Below are 21420 nucleotides of genomic sequence, written 5' to 3'. Positions count from 1 at the left end.
GTATTTCCTTATGTTTAATTTATCAATGTTCTCTGTTTATTATTCATTCATATTATATTATCACTTTTAACCCCTGGCCTGGTGGCCGTGAAGGGCAATATTGTAATGTATCGATTTGTATTATTACTGCAATAAAGATTTCTTACATAAATAGACAAAAACGGAAGTTTCAAGTTCATATTAAATTCATTTACTCTAAATGACAAACTGATCTATGCTTGATAGAGCAAATGTTTTCGTTTCTGTTTACTTGCCTCCTCATTTTTATTTTATCATTAAATTCTTTGGTTTGTTTTTATTAAATATTTTGAACTCCTTAATTATCTATTTCTTACTGTCACTCGAGAAATGACCAACAATGCCTCAAAATGAATTATCGCGCTTCAAATCAGCGTAATAGTGAACTGTACTGAGTGGAGTGTTGCAATGTGATATATATAAAAAAATATTGTACAGGATACCCGAGTGGAGGACTTTCTACCAAAAATGCTAATGAAAATATATTACTTAAGTATTCATTGGGTAAGGTTCTAGTTCTAAAAGTACCTTTTCCGGTTCAATATTTACTGTATGTTTATCCTTTCATTTGGATTAATTTTACAGAAAAGTATACCAAATCCAATTTAATCTCGAACACTGTTCACTTGGTATCAGTGCACAACCGGGAGGATTGCTTTTTTTCTCCCTAAAAGATAAGTGAGCTTTATTTTTCTCGACATCAAACGCTTATGCATCCTCTTGAAAACCTCAATACAGTGATAAATATTTCCCTTGTAGTGCACACTGCGATATTCACAACGATAGGTATCTTCAGGTCGCCAACAGATGGTCATCTCATCTCATCTCATCCTGTTCCGTACAACTCTGCTGCACTTCGGCCGTAGCTGGGTGTTGTTGCTTCACTGCTAGAGCCCCTTTTCTCAAGCAGGAGGGTGGAAAACAGACCACGTGCAACACGGAGTACAGATGATGAGGGGATCGCAATTTGATGAGCCACTCATGCGTTTTGACTATGTGTGGTCGGCACGTGCATTCTCTTGATTGCTCTTTTGTCCACAACCGCCTAACGCACCGACTGAATAACCCACCTCGGAAATCGTTGCGCCCATTTAGCCGATCTCGTGCAGCGGGAAACTGGCGATGATAAACTCGGAAAACGGGTGGCACAGGCTACGGCAAGATAGTACTTTGACAGTGGACCCGTACGGCCTCGAAAGCGATGTGATTGTGTTGAACTAATGGTCCGTATATGAGCTGGTTGCAGGGTGCCGGGATTAGAATTCAATTACCTTTGAACAGTTTAAATATATTGCCGCCTCTTTTCCGATCGATCTCAGTTCTGACACGGCATCCTTTCTCTTTGTTGGGTACTAAAACTGGAGCTTTCTTTTTTTTTTTCCCAATATGAAAATGAGAATGTCACCTGAAGTTCTAAGAAACTTTACAATCCAAATTTTGAATTATAAAAGCCTTTTTTGCTTAAATTATGGATCAGCAACCTTTATACTGCCAAGCCAAAGAAATTTTCTACTTTTTAACCAGTGTGTCACTAGAATTTTATTTCCATTATTATTTTTCCAGAAACACTAATATCGTAATAAACTTTAATATACTAACGTAATAAACAGCCCTCTGAACAGTAGTTTTCCCTAGAGGACAACCTTTTAGGTTCATATGTTCTTGCAGAGTTATTCCGTTTTAAACACTGCATCATTGTGCATCCGTAAAACAGGATGTCATGCTGTCTGAATAAATGCAGTATATTTTCATTTAAACACGCAAGCATTACGTGTTGTTGATATACATTGAGTGTTGTACTGATCAACATCTAGCATACAGTAAACAATTATGAATCAAAATTTTGTTTTACCTCACGATAAAATTCCCTTTTAAACTTTAATTACTTACCTTGATCATCGTTACTTTAAATTTTGATTTCTAAGATCTAAAACGGCTGTTGCTGGGCTGCATTTTATCTTTCATGCTTTACTCTTGCTTTTCAAAGAGTATAGCGAGCTAATCTTCAATATTTAAATAACAATTGAGCAAAATACAACTTAATCTAAGTCTGCTTCTGCAATGTTTCCGCAGTGCGTATAACAACGAGACAGGCGATATCCAACGTGCATATTATATACTCATTACAGTAAAGAGGGTTTGCTGCATACTTATTTGCATTCTGTATACCTCTCCATTATATTATTGCAGTTTGACGATACTTCATCTTCCAAACATGACTCCCTCGTTTTGGAATATTCCCCTGGGTAAACATTTAGCAGATCTGTTTCACGAAGTAGCATTTTCGCAGTGAATTGAATAAACATTATCAGGTAATCAAGTTGAAGTTCTCTGTGACAGTCGAGTGGTTTCGTCAATTGTCACTCGCTAGGAAAAGGTCCGGGTTTAAAATCCTGTCAGAGCCTAGAGGGTTATTTACGGCCTCTTAAGTAGGGAATGTATTTAGCCGATCTCAGGCGTAGGCAACAGGGTTTTCTCCGTTATTCTGTTTTTAACAAACACAACATGTAAATCGGCCCGTGACGATTTGCATTATACACAAGACAAGATACTTGCTACCCTTATTAAGACAAGTCAACAATATGGGGTGGAGAGATGGAGATGTCTACAGACGGAAGCAAGAAATTGTTTTCCTGCTCAAAACAACAGTTCAGAGCAGGAAAATCATTCCAATTCCTTTTTTTTTTTTTTTTTTTTCCGTGAGGAAAAAAAAAAAGGAATTTGAATCAGGTTGAAAACTACTACATTGTTCCTTAACCAATGGTTTTATAAGGTGGGGGCCAATAATTTTCTATACCATACAGTAGTTACCGAAAAGTTTCATACTTTTCAATTTTTTAAATAATTTAGAATGATTTTGAACAGTTCTACAATTTTTTTAATAGTAAGGGCAGGTTAGGCCAGTGAAAAAGTCAGCATCACAGCAGAGACAATGACGTTATCAAACTTTATTTTTTGAAATAATGCTGCAACCCATGAGGAAGGATACTCTGAATGATACATATATTTCTGAATGGAACTAGGTGTCTTCCACTCCCGCTGGGCTGACGAAAGCACTGAAAAGGGGTAAAGGATTGTAATGCCTCAGGGGCTGACTTCCTGAAGGAAGATATATGTAATAATATCTTTCTGTGAGTATTGCTTGACCTCTAATACTGTTTGAGAGGAGTTTTCTTTTTGAGGGTTATATTAAGTCTGGAGAGGCCATGAATGAAAACAATTCGTATCGACCTATAGCTTTGCTGCCGATTGTGGGCAAAGTTATAGAGAGACTAGTACTGTGGCGTTCAACGGTTATGACGCTCAGGGCTTGGCCTCTCCAGACACACTGAATACGTCATTTGCTGATTAGTGCAAGTTAAAAATGAACACCCTGGTTGATACCTCCTGGGGGTTTGTTCCAGACCCCATGGTGGAAAGTATCCTCTGCAGGATTAGGACATCCCTTTTCCCGAAAATCCTTACTGTTCGATAAGGAGTTGTTGGGTTTTAGGAGCATCAACGACTAAGGCTATGTTGCTCCGTGTATATATTGTCTATAAATTGCGTGTGTTCTGAGGTCACACTTTCTGTTTGCTGGAAGAAAAAGTTTCCGGGAGAAAAAAAAACTATGCTACAATCGCCTGAGACCGACTAACTCAGCCAAGTTGTGAAAAAGACCCATAAGAATTCCTCCCGTAATCGACAGGATTAGAACTGAGGTCTTTTCCACCCGGTGTGGGGAGGACGGCAATCCTACTAACTGTGCTACGCACGAGGGCAATAAGGAGTTATATCCAGTAGAGATATGTCGTGGTGTCTTTCCTCAGCACTCTAGCTGTGCTGAGGAAAGGCATCCTGTAGGGCAGGCTGCCCTCAGGGGACTATATGTTGAACCCATGTGATTTAATGTTCTCACAAAGGAATTGAGGGATAAGGCAGCTGCCTGTAATATCTCCTTCAGTGGAGTTCCCTACATAAGCTTGTGGTCTCTTTACAGAAATCAGTAGCTATGTTGCTGAAGGGTCACCTCAACTTTCAGTTTTTCATTATGGAGGCTTCCCAATGAGATATGTCAGATAAACTAAATATCTTGGGTTGTGCCTTGTGGAACGCCTAAGTTTTATTGCGCATGCAAAATACTTATTCTATATAAATATTTATATTCAGATGTATATCTTGCATCACATGTATAGATATGTTATCATTCTTAAATGCACTGTTATTTAATTTGTCATGTAATATACTGCACATATACATTGTCACTGGAGTTAACTCTGTAATGTATATTATTGAATAAAAACTTATACCTTAAGGAGAAGAGTAAGGCACAATAAGCCATCTCCGAAGGATAATTAGACCTGATTGCGTTATTAAAGGCAGAACGTATTCCAACCAAGCATTACATATGATTACAGAGCTTGTTGGAGGAGTTAAAGTGACACATAGCAGTGTCAAAAGACATCCTAGCGCTTTGCGCTCCTCGGCATAACCCGAGCTTGTAGAACCGTTTCTACGGAGGGCGTTGAATTTAATAAATTAAAAGATTCCAGCAGATTTGCTAATGGATAGATCTTGTTTGAGATATGCCCTCAGGAGAGGCATTTCTGTGGAGAATATGGGCGTCCGATCGGGCCCAGCTCCGTCAGCAGATGATGGCTCTTTGATTTCTAAATGGAACGCATCAACGGTGAATTGATAACCATATGGCAGAACCATGGTTTAATTCTCAGAAGGGAAGAAAGACTTGTTTTCCTGCCCTCTGCTCTAACTGCAGACTATAGGCGTAGGCCATGGCTAGTTTGTGCTGGTTACTTGCTTTGTCCTGAATGGACATAGCTATAGGTCCAGGCTAAGTCAGTTAGGATAGATGAATCGGAACTGTGTGAATGTGGAAAGCCAGAAACCAGCATCTATATCATGGTGCACTGCCCATGTTATACGGACTTGCATGCTCGTTTGAAATGACTCTCGTTCAAGCTTTCGAAGCGATTATAGTCTCGCTACGCTTCCACTCCAGCCACATTGATATCGCATCTGTGTATATTCCCCCAGGGCCTACAATTGAAATTATTGAAGATCTAGGGAACTGGCTCTTAAACCATCTTCGTCCGTCCGCACAACGCCTTGTTTGTGGTGATTTTAACCTGCCTCCAAACCGACATCACCTCTTTATCAGGCTCTGCGAGTTCTTCAAATCCATCAACATGACACGGGTCAATAAGAACCCCACCAGGGGATTGAACCTACTGGATCTCGCTTTTGCTTCAACACCATGCACAGCTGAGGATGATCCCGTCGCATTCTTCCTGTCCGATCACCAGCCCATAGTTTTGACATGGTCATTGCAGGTGCCAAACTTCAACATCCCTGACAACAAAATAGTCAAATACGTTTCAGCACCTAAATACCTTAATCCTCAACTCTGTAGAAGCAGCATCCTGCATTCCTTGGGATGTCCTCATTGACTGCGACCTCAGCCTCGCAGTGACACTCTTGTCCAACTGGATTAAATCCGTCACCGACTATGCTGCCACCAAACGAGTAACAGTAACTCCCCGTTCCAGATCGTGGTGGACTGCTGACCTCAACAACATCTTCAAAATGAAACAAGTCCTACATAAGAAATGGAAACTTACGAATGGCAGTCAAGACAGAATCGCCTTTTCCCGCGCCAGGGCCCATTTTAATCGAAAGAAAGCTGCTGCAATTCAAGTAAATCTAAACCGCACTCTGAGGAAAGGAAAGCCATTCTATGCTGCCCCATATGGTGGATTCAGTCATATGCTTGACCCTCAAGAATGGCTCAAATACATCGCCAGGTTTTCAAATACAACAACAGTCCCATCTACAGTTGTCCAGCCTGACTATGAAAACCCTTCAGATGTCCTACGGACTATCCAGATTACTAGCTCATACGTGCCATCAATTCCCTTCCCACAACAGCCACTGTTGGGGAGGATGGAATTCTGCAATTTATGATCAAATGCTTGAGCACATTCATCATAAACCCTCTTCTCTCGATCTACAACAGATGCCTCACTGATCATTATTTCCCACCCCAGTGGAATAAGTACAGAGTGTACCCCGTCCCTAAAAACCAATTTGCCACAAACGTCAGCCAGTTCAGACCCATATCAGTTGCCTCTTGTCTGTTAAAAACCCTTGAAAAGGCTTTGCTACCCACAATCACTCAACAAATCCTCCAGACGAAACCACCTGAAATTCACTATGCCATCGCAGGAAAATCATCAATCACTAACTGGGCAGCCACCACAGAACGCATCCTCTCAGCATTCGAACAAAGAGCTGAGCTAGCAACCACATATCTCGACATAAGCGCAGCCTTTGATGCCGTGTCGATCCCGGCCTTGCTCCTCCTACTTAAGGAGAAATTTCACATTCGGGGTGATATGCTGTGCTTTTTGGAATCTCTTCTCTGTCACAGGGTACTTATTCTCCATCGGCAACAACACACCCTATCCTATTACTGCTGGAGTACCGCAGGGGGGATGTCCTATCCGGTGTCCTGTTCACAGCTATCATCGTGCCCATTATTGCCTCAACGAATGGTCTGCTATGCTATGCCGATAACCTCAAACTGCTGACTCAAATTAACCCTAGCGACAACCCCGTTCAGCTCAGCAACAGATTCAATTCCCAGCTTAAGGATCTAGAATTGTACCTGGCAAACTTCAATCTAAAAATCAACCCACTGAAGTCTGCTCAGGTTATATTCTCCCTTAAATCCATGCCGACAGTACTCAACGTTTCACTCGCAGGGGTACGAATACCAAACGTACCCTCACACACAGACCTTGGCGTTCTGTTTGACCAAAAGATGTCCTTTGTCAACCAGATTGACAAAATCAGTACCAGATTTTCTCGTCTACGGTGGTCTCGTCAAAGCAGCAGCTGCTACATGTCCGACATCCTGTCACTGTTAAAAGGTTCATCACCTCCACCGTCTACCCCGCCATTCTGTATGGTGCAGAAATATGGGCCTCTGCTGCACCTACAAACCTCTAGCGGGTGTACACCGCTGAATACTGGCTACTGAAATGGGCCAATAACAAGCTTCGGCTACCTCCTGCTACCACAACCACCATGATGGCACAAGCACTCGACATCCTGAGGTTGAAGTTCCTGATCGTGGAAAAGAGGCTGGTCTTCACAGCCAAACTCATCACAGGTCATATATCATCTCCAAATATTTGGAGGATTCCACAGCCAAGCCTAAGGTCGGTACCAGCACTCGTGGCTCACCACAACAGGCTTGTACTCACTGACAGATTTCTTCCCAAGCAGATGCTCCCCGTACTCAACCGTGTGGACGCCGACAGCATAATAAGGACAGACACAACTTTATCAAAGCCCTTGAACCTTGATATTTATTTATTTGTATTTCTTATGTATTTATTTCTGTATTTGTGTCTAGCTCTGTGTTTTTATGCTGTATTTGTATTTCTGTTGCATTTGTGATCGGTATTTTGTAGTCTTTTTGTATGTTCGCTGTATTTTGTACGCTGTACTTATCTTACCTATATGTGAACCCCTGGCGCTCGTCGCCGTGATGGGATATTGTGCTGTAACTCTACTTCACAATAAAGATTTATTTATTTATTTATATGATGATGACCTTAATGAACCGTTTAAGGACCAAAGGACGTTTGGCCTATTTAACAGGTATATGCCGACCGGGCTAGCCGGGTGGGTAAAATGCGTGCCTGGCAACCCAAAGGTCGCAGGTTCGAATCCCGCCTCGGGCTTGGATCAGAGTAGAAAATGCAAAAACCTTGGGAGGTGCAATATGGCCACAGAAGCCGATGCGCCAACAACTAACAAAAAAAAAAAAAAAAAAACAGGTATTCAAAACGAGAACTAATAGATGACGGTGGTGTCCTATTCCCTCCTGATGGAATGGAAACTGTATTGGGAATGTGATGTACCCATTCCCACTGCGGAGGCCAAATGGCGAAGGTTGAAATCGCTGTAAATTCCTCCTTTACGTGTGGAAGTGATCAAATTGAGGAATTTAATGATGGGTGTCTTCAGTTGGGCTGGGTGGACATTATGGCCATTGTGCCAATGGAGGCCACGTCTTCTCGGAATGCACGCACAAAGAGGAGCCGCCAAAATGTGTCAACTGTAAGAGGAGAAATCGAGATTTTCAACATTCTGTTCGTGATAGCTGCTGTCCCGAATACATAAGAGCGGTGGAATTGACAGAAAAGAGAACACGATATGAGTAATACGGCTAATCTAAATCCTCTTTTGAGTGTAAATTATACTTACCAGGGCATTAAAATCCTACAAATTAACGGCCAAAGAGCAGCTATGGACGAGATAAGGGTGGCGGCGTTTGAGAATAAAATGGATATTATTTGTATTCAGGAACCTTATTGCTCTGCACAAATTGGTGGTAGAGCATTTAAGGTAATGGGCTTCCCAACGTCTGCAAGAATTGTGCATTCGCTTGACAGTTCGCCCAAGACAGCTATCGTCATTTTGAATAACGATTTGGTGGTCACCTCTATTTCTGGTGAGTGTTCTCAGAACGCAGTCTGTGTGCTTGTCTCCTCGAAATTTATAAATTTCTACATCGTTTCTCTCTATTGCCCGCCGTCAGAAGATTTCCAACTGGCTCTGCACAATATAGATAGATTATGTACAAAGTTTGCCTCGAAAAACTTGATAATTTCTGGTGATGTAAATGCAAAATCCAATATGTGGCATAGTGGGTTTACAGACGCTCGTGGTTCGGCCCTGGAATATGTTATTCTTGCTCATGGGCTTACTGTTCAAAATTTGCCTAATAAACCCTACACTTTTTCGACAGTCAACGGTGAAAGCAATATTGATATTACTGTGACCTCTGTTAAAATTGATTGTTGTATCTCTCATTGGGATGTTGTCCCAGAGTTAATCAATAGTGACCACCATGCCATAGTTTATGGTCTTCTTCCTGGGCAACGAGTCGATGACCTTCAACTTACTGATCTTAGGAGATTTTCCATTAACAGTATTAAATGGAACAAATTTAAAGATTTTCTCTCTGCTGACTTTACGACAGAAATGATCGAATCCCTTAATACATTAATGGCTGAGGAGATTGTTGATTTTGTTCAAACCCAGTTGTATCTGGCCACGGATTATGCAGCGAAGAAAAAACACAACAAGACAACTCCTGTCCCTTGGTGGAACTCAGATCTTGCAAATTTAAGATCGCAAGTTCAGAACGCAAGGAAGGAATATCAAAAACACAGGCATCTGTCTCAACAGGATGTTCAAGCATACAAGGATTCTTATAGAGATCTTCGGAGGAGATACCACAAAGAAATAGCTAATGCTAAAACAGATTGTTGGCAAGGATTTGTCAAACAGGTTGGGAATTCAGAACCGTGGGGATTAATTTACAAAATCTCCAGAAACAAACTAATCTGTGGAGAAGTGTACAATACAGTAAGAATAAACGGAGCAGAATCTGAGGGCTGGAGCTCTACGGTACATGCTATAGTGTCAAGTCTGTTCCCTAAAGATATTCCAGAGTTGGATACATTGGAGCAAGGCCAGATACGTCTTGAAAATAGTATGTATATGGGTTCAACAGATATTGAGTGCTTTAATCTGTTGGAATTGGGTTCTGCCATAGCTAGACTAAACAGCAAGAAATGCCCCGGAATTGACCTTGTGGAGAATCTTGTTATCATCAAGTTTTTCAACTTATAACCACAAGTACTGCTAAATCTCTTGAACAAATGCCTCCTGGAAGGATACTTCCCAAATCAGTGGAAATTGGCATTGCTCAAGATTCTTCACAAGACAGGGAAAAACACATCCGATCCCCGTGCTTACAGGCCAATTTCCTTACTTGCTAATCTGGGAAAGTTATTCGAACATCTTCTGGCTCCCAGAATACTAAAGAAATTTTAGGAAAACCAATTATGCTCAAGCTGTCAGTTTGGCTTCAAAAAAGGGAGGTCCACCGACAATGCTATTCTTACATTGACTAACTTTATCCAGAATTCATCTTCTAAATATGTTTTGGCAATTTTTGTGGACTTTGAGGGCGCTTTTGACTCCCTCTGGTGGGAGAGTGCCCTCAAGTCTTTAAGGCTGGCTAAATGTGATAATTATGTGTACAGGGTACTGAGATCATACTTTAATGAGAGATACATCATGGTCAAGGCAAAGCATCTGTCTTATAAGGCCCAGGTTTCGAGAGGATGCCCCCAGGGGTTGGTGTTGGGCCTCTCCTCTGGAATGCCGTATTAGATCAGTGGCTCACGAGAACACACGAGGATTCTCTAAAGGTGGCCTACGCCGATGATCTCGTGATTGCCATAGAAGGAAGGTCACGCAAGGTATTAGAGGACAAAATTCAACCCATCTTAGATGATTTGGTGGCATGGGCTGAAATCAACAAGCTCAAGATATCTCCGAGTAAAACAAATTTCATGACATTTAAAAACCACTTTAATTATGGAAGACCACCAAGAATTCAACTGAATGGTTCACAGATACCTTATGTCCCTCAAAACAAATATCTTGGCATAATCCTCGATGATAAATTAACCTTTCTCCCTCATGTCACCAAACTGAAGGAAAAAATTAGAAATTTTACTGCTTCGGTCATAAGAATCTCCAAAAGAGACTGGGGTTTGAATAAAAAGACCATGAAACTATATTATGAAGCAATATTTCTGCCTATAGTTTCGTACGGAGCAGGTATTTGGCACCAGAACATCATTAAGGTGAAAATCAAAAATAAGCTACTATCAATTCAAAGAACAGTGCTTCTGGCACTAAATAATGCCCTCCAAATCCTTGGAGGAGAACTGCCTTTAGATTTATTTATCTTATACCGTTGCATGATTTATAAACATAAGAAAGGACTGCAGGTATCTATTATGGGAATTAAAACAGACCCAGTTAGTAACTTGAAGACAGAACGGAAAAGAATATGGAGTGAAATGGTTAGTATTTGGCAAAGTAGATGGAATGAGTCTGTGCATGGTGAAGTCACAAAGAAGTATACAGTATTTAAAATGTTGAGTTTGCTTCTACTCAACCTTCTGTTTCATGGTTTGCACCAAGCATGTTTACGACGTATTTATTAACAGGCCATGGATCTTTGAGGGCCAAACTTTTCGACAGAGGTTTGGAGCCGGACCCTTTTTGCACCTGTGGTCAAATGGAAGACTGGATCCATGTTTTATTGTTTTGTCCGCAATATACAGACCATTGAGTATTGCTACTTAATCAGGTTCCAGGTCTAGCTGAGGACAATGTAAAAATACTAGTTGAGAACAAAACAAACTTCGAGACTTTCCAGACTTTTGCGGAATCGGTCTTTAAGAAAAGACTTGAACTAAGAACTCAAATCCAAAATCGAATATAAATCTGACAGCTGAGAAGTTAATATATGTTTGTATCCCATTAAATATAAATAGAATGACTTGTTATAAGATATGTAAATTTAATTGGATTGCTAGGATTTAGAGTTAAAATTCTATTATCTTGTACAAATGTAAATAAGTTTATTCGCTAAATTTATTGGAGTTTTCCAAATTGACTTGTATCTGCTGAGGCTTGGATATTCTTACTCTTTTTTTTTTTTTTTTTGTTGCTGGTTTCCAGGTTTGGGCTACCTGGGAATGGGATTGCTGGCACCCACCGGTATTGCACTATCTCCCGTGGGTGCAGGATTTGTGCACAAGGCACTAAAGGTGACAGTAGACCCAGGCTTGGCTGCTTGTGCCTGGGGGCGGGCAGCGGCTGTCTAGGTGTTGGCTGCTCCCTGGTGGCAAGGTTGCTTCTACTCAACCTTCTGTTTCATGGTTTGCACCAAGCATGTTTACGACGTATTTATTAACAGGCCATGGATCTTTGAGGGCCAAACTTTTCGACAGAGGTTTGGAGCCGGACCCTTTTTGCACCTGTGGTCAAGAGACTTTCCAGACGCAAGCGATAAAAAGCTTTGCAGAGTTTCTGCACCAACACAGACGTGCAAGGTGGAGATGGGCTTAGGCCTAGGAGCCACCCTAGATACAGGTAAAACACACACACACACACACACACACACGTGTTCATATATAATATAGTATTTTATATATGTATAATGAGAATGCAAATGAATATAAAACTGTATATATATCTTCTTTGTAAGTTTTTGTATATAATTTGTAAATAACTGTGTGTACAAATAAATGGGAAAAAAAATGGCTGGACATTAGATGTTTAAGATCTGCAGAGCAGAGCCACTGACATACACAGTAAAAATTATTCGACTGGAGCTGACTGATTGCTTGATGGTGAGATCATTCCTAATGAATATTGCAGATACTCTTCCTTTGCGAGATTTACGTGAAGTTAGGAAGGGAGAGTTGGTGGGGTAGAAGCAGTGTGTCCTCGAGCTCAGAATTTGTCTAAGTTTCAACAAGACAAACAATATGATTAGCTGCATCAATCAGCATTGCCAGTAGCGTAGAGAATTCATTGTTAAGGCTTCGTACATTCTGTACATAGAGGTTGATATCTTAGGTTTGAGTTTTTGGTACACATTAGAGGATATTCTGATAGTGACTGGTGAGTTTGTAGCTATGCATCTAACGGGTCAGCCGGAATTCCTGGCAAAGTAACTGTTGCTCAGTGTCTTGAGGGCATGAGATTTTAATGTCTGAAAAGCTGATGGGTATATGGCTACAGAGAATGATTTTGCAAAAGATTCTCCATAGGTATTTGCAATATTGATGGAATCAGTATTATTCTTTCCTTGCACGTTATGCATAGATAGATTTGAGTGGGAAAATTTGCAGTACATCTGTATTCTATTGTTATTATTTGGTTTTTAGGAGCATTAGCAAGTAAGGCCATATTGCTCCAGGAATATGCGGTGGTCATTCCCTGACCTTTCAGCATCCTCCGTATTTGGTGGTGACGGGCTGGAACCCCGGTCTAATCAAGAAGCGTGTGCCACGCACTGCTGCTCCTTCCCATCTGTATTCTAGTTTCAATTTGGTGGTTTTCGTAATTGTGGATGCGAAATATCCGAGATTTGCATAATGAAAATCCGTGAATGCCTCATGGAAAAAAAAATCCTAAATATCTCTCCCTCCTCCAAGACCTGTCTCTAGTGAAAATGTCTAAAAAATTCTAATATTCATCGACTCAATTAAATTCAGACCTTTCAAAACGAGTGACGAAATCACTATACCATCACAGAAGATATTATGATAAATACATTTCTTTTGCTTATACTCCGGGAAGGTCGCATAGGATTAGGGGAGTTTACAAGCCAGAGGCAAAATTTTGCTGTATTTCATGGTAATCATGTAGATTTGAACAAAGCGTGGATTACTGTACTTGCTGCCACTTGGTTACAGTGGGCTTATACAAGCAGTAGCATATGTGCGTCTAAGCAGAATAAAGATCATATCTAATTTTTACAGACCACCAGTTAATAAATATTATTTTATTCTAATGTACTGAGAGAGCCATATTAAAATTTAATTAGGTTAATTTTGTCTTAGGAACTCTGTGCTAATCTCTCTGTGAGGCTATCGTTACAAGTTGTCTCCAGGAAAACTACTTCTCCGAACAGAAATATTTTGCAGTTATTTGTAAAGTTGTGCCATCCGCCTACCCTTCCACAGCTGCATGGCATTTCGGCTACTATTACTGTCAATGGAAGACTAGACCCAATTACTGCAGCACCCGAAAACGAAACTCACAAAGCAAGAGATCTCAAACATTTTAGAGCATAATAAGCATCGTCATGTCTTTCAAAATTACGAACTCGATTTAAATACATTACGCGTTTTATAAAAGTTAGATCACATAAAACCAAAGTTTACTTTTCAAAAGGAAATCGTTTACAAAATATTCATACTTCTCAGAGAAATGCTGTTTAATTGTGCGACAGTAAAGCAGTTCATAATAGCAGCCTCGCTTTTGCAAAATTTGATATTAATTTTTCAGAAAAAGCAAAAAAAAAAAAAAAAAAATTGGTTTGCTGTAGTCTATAGTTTATGAAAAGTGTAGATAAATTTAAGCCAAGTTTGTAACTTAGGAATGACGCCTGTTATGTTTTAAAATTTCTAAGTTAGGCTACTATAAACTGTTTACACGCCAAGTCATTGGGGGGGGGGGGATATTTCAAAAATAAAGCAAGAGCGGTATATATCACAGCATACATTATCACGGAGAGGAGTGTTCTTTTGCTCTTAAAGTTAATTAAGTAATACAGTATTAATGTCAAATCAGTCACCACTTACACGCTTAGAGAACAAAAACGTGAAACTCATTAAAGCAAAGTGTTTATGCCAGCTTTTGCTCCAATGTTTCCCTTTTTTATTTCGAAATTTTATCGAACTAGAAGAACATTTTACAAAATACAAATGGTAACTATGTTCAATTAAAAATTCAAAGTAGTAGCAATTTTTAAGGGAAAAATGTAAAGCGTGAGTATGATGCTACCTGAATACCTATCTTTTCCGAAAACATTTGTTTTATTTAAATATAAATGAACTCCGTTGTAATTTCTGGTTAGCGATGAAAATTTCACATGTCAATTAACAACTATTTTCATATTTTCCTGCGAATTCTTTAATGAAGATATGGGTCGCAAAAAAAAAAAAAAAAAAAAAAAAGAGTAAAAATTCCTGTAGAAGCGGTTACAAAAATGAAAGACAGCAACTTTAGTGATATCATCAAAACGAGTGCTTTAAATTATACATTCAGGGATACAAAATGAAAATTTCTTCCATTCAGTATTACGAAGAATTTGTAAGACGGCATACACTAGAAAATTGGGAACACATACAAATGAAAAATATTGCAAAATCGAAGATAATTACCAACAACTCGAAAAAATGTTTCCACATGACTTGGGAGGCTTTCAAAGAATGGGCGGATCGCACCTTTGGAAATTGCGGTGATTTACCACCTAGCACATGACAATCTCTAGAACCAATTTGGAGAAGCTATCCATCCCTAGCCAAGAAATTGCAGCGGTCATCAGAAGCCTACCAAAAAGTGCACCACAGGCCTAGATAAATTCCCCCTTATTACTAAGATATGTAGAGTCCTTACCTGCTGGACTTATTGTGACATACTTTCAACAGAATCAGTGAAACGTCCCCTCTCCCTAAGCCTGGAAAACGTATGAAACAAAACTAACAGACCAATCTCCATAGGGTGCAACTTATTAAAAATCTTTGAGAAATCCATAATCAAACAATTAAATAATCAATCTTTTGGCCACTGTCCATCATACCTTCACTCAGTCATCGAAAACAAACCTCTTAAAGACAAGCTGCAGGATCCAAACCGCCCTGAACAACAAAGGTCAGATGGATATCCTCTTCCTGGACATTAAAGCCGCATATGACAAGATAGCAATTCAACTCTTCCTCCACTCCCTATCGCATTACAGGAAACTTATTCACACTCTTGCCAGAATTACTAACAGAGATGCACGTTATTCTTAAACATGAAGATTTTAGCATCGATTACACACTAAATGGAGTTCCCCAAGGAGGGGTTCTCTCTGCGACACTTTTTGCTGCAGCCCTTGATCCGTTCCGTTCCTAGGTGGTTAAACCAGATCTTCCAATTTCGCTTCACTATATCAATGGCATTCTATATTCAAATATGGAATGGACACCCCTTGGAAATTTATTGTTATATTGTGATTGAGTCACAACAGTACTAACTAGAACCCATAGTTTCTTGCATGCGGTGCAATTAAAAATTCAGTTGGGAAGCCTTAAATTTTACAATAATTTAAGGGAACGTTAAATTATGCAATAACGTTTCGGGTATCTTACCTATATCCATAATCAGATCGGTAAGATACCTGAATGTATAGTAGTTTAGCTTAATAAACTATATTATTAATTTCACGTGGTATAACAGTGGTATTATATTTAGTAATAATCTTAATGGAAAATAACCACGTAACGTCTTTTCCTAACTATATCAAATCTATGTACGTCAATGTTTATGCAACACTTGTTCACTGGGTAGACAATAACTGGTTATTCAAAACCACATCAAGGATAATGTTCTAAATTACAGAAGGTAACTTACTAATTTGCTTAAGAGCAAATTAGTAATGGGGGTATAATTTCAAAGTCAAATAACCTCAATATTTCAAGGCCATTTTTTCCTGAAATATATATTCCTAATTTTTGAATATTTTTTTATTTCCTGTTAATATTTATAATCATATAAATAACTTTCTTTCGCTATTATGTAAAAATAATTGGCTTATAATTGCAAAAAAGGAAAGAATAAATTGATTTTCATTTGAATTAAATTTGAAACTTAACCTAAATATTTTTTATCATGAAAACGTGAATTTACAAGGTTCTGTCTGAGTGATTTATCTTACCTGGACCCTTGCTTCTGTGAGATCCGTTTTCATGGCTATCTCTTCTCTCGTGTAGATGTCTGGGTAGTGAGTCTCCTGGAAGGCCCTCTCGAGTTCTTTTAACTGAGCACTTGTAAACGTTGTTCTTATCCGGCGTTGTTTTCGCTTTTCTGTGAGTACCCCCTCATGATTCGGATAAACTTTATAGGGAAGTCCCGCTATGATGGGGGAAAAATAAAGCTGTGTGTTAGAAAAAATCGCCACATAAATACTTTTAATACAAATATATTCGAAAAGCACAAAAGGGTTGCATTGACTGGACAAACCAATTGTTCTAATCAGCAGTTACAAGATCATTAATATAGAAAAAAAAACGGTAAAGGGCAGCTATTATCAACCCACTGCAGGATGGAAGCCTCCTCAACAATTCATGTTGAGGGAAATGGACCATAATCTGCCACGCTGTTCCAGTGCGGGTTGGCAGATCAACCGTATTCAGCAGTCAGGGGCTTGAACCCCGGTCTACTCAAAGAGCGTGTGCTAGTGAAATGACTGCGAGTCCGTTTTCATATATGTTGTCTTCATATTTGTATATAATAATAAAATAAATAAGTATTGTGTTTTCATTGTGTGTGTGTAGTGTAAGGTAGTTTTTTTTTTTTTTTTTTTTTTTTACCAATGTAGATTTGTCAGCATTGAAGAGCAGTAGAGGTAGACTAGCCAAATATGTATTCCTCATCTGGAATACCTTATTATTTGTTGATCAAGTTGTGGAAACCATGCATTGAGTTATCGTACAGGTAATTTTCTCTCTCGCAGGCAAGAATTGATGTGTATTACGTTTTACATGGTGAAACTGAGAATTAATTGCCCATATCCTGATATGCGAATTACTGCTGAATAATTTAAATAACGAAAAATTAATTCCTTTTCAAATTTGAATGAACTTTTGATTTTTTTTTTTCATTGTGTTGATGTTATATGGCAGAAAAATCCAGTATGATGGTTTTCTTTACGGGAAATACTTGCAAGGTCCTATTAAACAGTTTATTTCAATCATGGAAGCTCACGGTAGACCTCACCAGTGAAATGTTGGTCCATACGCACCAGGAGTTCTAGTTTGCCGGCAAAACATATCCCGTATTAAGCAACTATGGCCACCTGCCTGGATATCATAGGCGCTGTGCGATGGGTCCATGGACTCGTCTTGCTTGCTTGAGCCATACACGAAGGCGCCCATCCGCGTGTTGCACCATGTATTTGGATTCATCCGACCAGTCCTCCGGTATCCAACCAGCACGTTGTTGACACCAGAGCATTCGACGATGATCAGCGGTAAAGAGAGAGTGTCTTTTGGGTTGTCTGTTGTGGAACAGCATATGTGTGAGTGTGCGGCGCATCGTCATTTAGGGCATTTTTCTTGCATTTTCCATATTGTATTGCGATGTCAGCTGTCGCACAGGACCTGCCGTTCAGCCCGTACAACGCGCTGCACACTTTCCCTCACCACGAACATCCACCTTGCGTAGTCCTTTACAGTTCTGTTGGTGGGAGGTGGTTTGACCTTTTCGCCACCATTCTTTGTACACTTTAACTACAGTGGGCCGTGAGAAACCGACAAGACGTGCCGTTTCTGATATAAAAGCATCAGACGCACGAGCCCCCACAATCATATCCTTTTGAAACTCCGTGATATCTTTACTACGTTCCATAACTTTATCACTTTGACTTGCATGATCAGATGCAAATTACCACTGCTCTAGCGCAAGAAGCGGTTCTGGTTTTTATAGTGACTCTCTTGGAAGGGTCTTTATAACGACCAAGCTGGTCTTATTTGAATTTACTCTTTCAGCTTAGATTTAGTGGCAGCCTAGAGCCTGAAAGAGCTGCTTGTGATCTAGCAACAAAATCTGAAGTATTTATGAAGGGAGGCTGGACAATAACTTGAGCCAATGGGATTCTTGAACAGGGCGAGAAGGAACTATCATGATTGATTTTGCTGGAACAACAAATCATGATGGCGCCTTCAGGTTTACAACAGGATAGAAACCACAAAAATAGCACCGTCTTTCGTAGTAATATGTAAATTCGAACAGACTTGCTTTACTCTATTCCTGAACGACCGTAGCCGAGTAGCTACGGTCGTGCAGGAGTCGCCTTTATTTTGAAATAGAACCAACAAAATATATCACTGTCACTTAGAAACAAAAAACCTCACCTGAAAGTATGAAAGATTTCCTTTTATTACGTATAGTGAAAGCAGCCAACACCATCGAAAATTGCTTTACTTCATATTTTATATATAAAAAAATTAAGCTAAATAAACAAAATATTATATACTAAAATTTGCTAAATAAAATAAAGCAAAGGGGAAAAAAAAACATTTTTTAAAAAATTCTCCGTTTTTTTCTGAAGCAGAGTTTGGGGTTGGGAAATGCCGAAGAACATTTTCAACGGTAGAATCATCCTAACAATAAAGTTTTGGAGGACTTGTCGTGATATAGTATTTGGTGTTTTTTGTTTTTTTTTAGTGTTTTTTTGGCGCAGTGGCATCTGGGGTCATAATGCGCCAAGCCACAGCGTAGGTAGCTGATTCGACTGAGAAAGGGGCAATTCCATTGTACCCACACATGCCTCGCCGGTTCTATGAAACAGAGCCTTTCGCATCACGATAACGTTCCGTCCGATGAAACCAGGTGTGCGCAGCTGGTTTGAAAAAAAAAAAAAAAAAAAAAATGAGATTCCACAATGGTCTTTTTGAAGAAGGAATGTTGACAAATTCCATTTTACCTTTATCGCGTGTCCTCTACGCTGGACCAATGATCAGACTAAAAGGGTTGGTTGACCCACACATTGATAATTTTTAGAAATCATTGTTTCCTCAATGCGCTGCAGGTGCTGGCTAGAACCCTACCACTCGACCTGGAAGTGGCCATAATCGGAATCCTCTATGAATTACCTAAGGGGAACGCCTGCACCTTCATGGGCTTCAATGCAGATCCCACTGCTAACCGAGCGACCGAAAAGAAAAGACTCACTGCCCACCTCACGCAAATATGGCAATCTACATGGGACAACTCTTCCAAGGGAGAGAAGACTAGGAAATTCCTCTCCAATGTGGAGAAATTACATCCGAAGGCCCCGCTGTGGTTCTCACCGTTCAACCCTGGACTTGTCAAAGGAACACACCGACCGGGCCTTTATACAATCTTTTTACTTACCGGACACGGAGCATTCAAGCAAAACTCACAGCCCTGGGCATCACAGAGGGCCCCGCTTGCTGCTGTGGAGAGTCTGAGAGTTGCCGGCTCTACGATGACCTTCTTGCCCAGAGACAGGGAAGAGCACCTACTCGACAGTAAAGAGCAATACATTGCATTCTCCAAATTCGCAGAAGACCTCTACAAGGGGAGACGTACCCTCATCGTACAACAACCAAACCGTGACCAACAGCAATAAAACAAATTCAAGCTGAGAACTGATAACGACTAGGTGTCATGACTGCCGCATCGTGGAACCTACAAGGAAACCGACTCTACTAAGAATAAATGACACGGCTTACAACCGTACGAATGACTTCAACCCTGGACTTGTCAAAGGAACACACCGACCTGGACCGTGCAGCTCGCTGCTGGGTGGCGCCTCCGTAGCCAGGTGGGCAGGAGGAGCAATGCGTAGCACACGCTTCTTGATTAGACCGGGGTTCGAGCCCGTGACCACCAAATACGAAGGATGCGAAAGGTCAGGAATGAGCACCGCATATCCCCGGAGCAGTATGGCCTTAGTTGCTAATGCTCCTAAAAACCAAACAACAACAACAACAACAGCAGCAGTTCGCTGCCAACAAGCTATATTGGCGAAAAAAATCGAGCACCTGACTCGATTACTTTAAACCCAAACCCAGGCAAGAAAAGGGGAGACACCCTGTCCCCGCCGACCCTCCTTTTCCTTCTGGTGAGGCATGGATATGCCTCACTGACCACCTGTCACCCCCCAGCCTTCTGCCTCTCCTCCCCTACTCTACCTATACACGACGCGAACGTTTATGTAATATATATTATATATATATATATATATAATATGTTGTTCACATACCGAGATTATCCCTTATCAAACTTTTTTAACATCTCCCGGCACCAAGTCACACGTCGTGTCATCTGCTCTTCAGTCAGTTGATGCGGCACCCAGAGAGCACAAAGTTTCTTCACGTGCAAATGATCTTGCAGAATCGAACGAATTGCTGGTACATTTAGGCCCAAAGTATCCTCTATCTGTTGGTAGGTCACTCGCCTGTTTTCGTCAAGCATTTTCCTCACAGCAGTAACGTTTTCCTCCGTGAAGAAACTTTGTTCTCTCTGGGTGCCGCATCAACTGACTGAAGAGCAGATGACACGACGTGTGACTTGGTGCCGGGAGATGTTAAAAAAGTTTGATAAGGAACAATCTCGGTATGTGAACAACATCGTGACAGGTGACGAGACTTGGCTGTACTATTACGATCTGCAGACCAAGGCTCAAAACAAAGTTTGGGTCTTTGATGATGACGACACACCCGTAATTGTCAGAAAATCCTGATCTGTAAAGAAGAAAATGATAGCTGTATTTTTCAAATCAAGTGGAATTGTGGAACGTGTCGTTTTGGACACGCAGAAGACAGTCACAACTAAGTGGTATACTGAACAATGCCTGCCTAAAGTCATTGGATCTATGAAGAACCTGCGGCCAAAGTCAAGAATGGACACCTGGTACCTCCATCACGATAATGCTCCAGCTGACCGCGCCAAAGCCTGCACCGAATATTTGACCACGACAGGACTGAAACTTCTCGAGCACCCTCCCTACAGTCCAGACCTTGCTCCCTGCGACTTTGCACTGTTCCCGCATGTGAAAATGAAGCTAAAAGGGAGGCGGTTTTCCAGTGATGAGGACCTTCTACGGGCTTGGGACAACGAGTGTGCTTTACTCCCTAGTGAAACTTGGCAGAACTGGTTTAAAGATTGGTTTCGGAGGATGGAAAGGTGTATTGAATGTAGAGGAAATTACTTTGA

At 40.5% G+C, this 21420-nt stretch overlaps 1 protein-coding gene across 1 annotated transcript in view; it reads right to left on the bottom strand.

Annotated features, from left to right (window-relative positions):
• LOC150081976 (uncharacterized) overlaps positions 1 to 21420 on the bottom strand; it is a 181749-nt gene that overhangs the window by 124224 nt on the left and 36105 nt on the right. The window contains exon 2 of the mRNA XM_090380386.1: positions 16394 to 16590. Within this exon, the coding sequence (XP_090236512.1) occupies positions 16394 to 16590 (197 nt within the window). The remainder of the gene's footprint in view (positions 1 to 16393; positions 16591 to 21420) is intronic.

The sequence above is a fragment of the Mastigoproctus giganteus genome, chromosome 8 (genome assembly GCF_048544385.1).
Source record: "Mastigoproctus giganteus isolate SK-2022 chromosome 8, ASM4854438v1, whole genome shotgun sequence".
Classification (NCBI taxonomy): Eukaryota; Metazoa; Arthropoda; class Arachnida; order Uropygi; family Thelyphonidae; genus Mastigoproctus; species Mastigoproctus giganteus.
The sequence above is the reverse complement of the archived record's forward strand: the minus strand, read 5'-3'. Positions and strand labels throughout refer to the sequence as shown.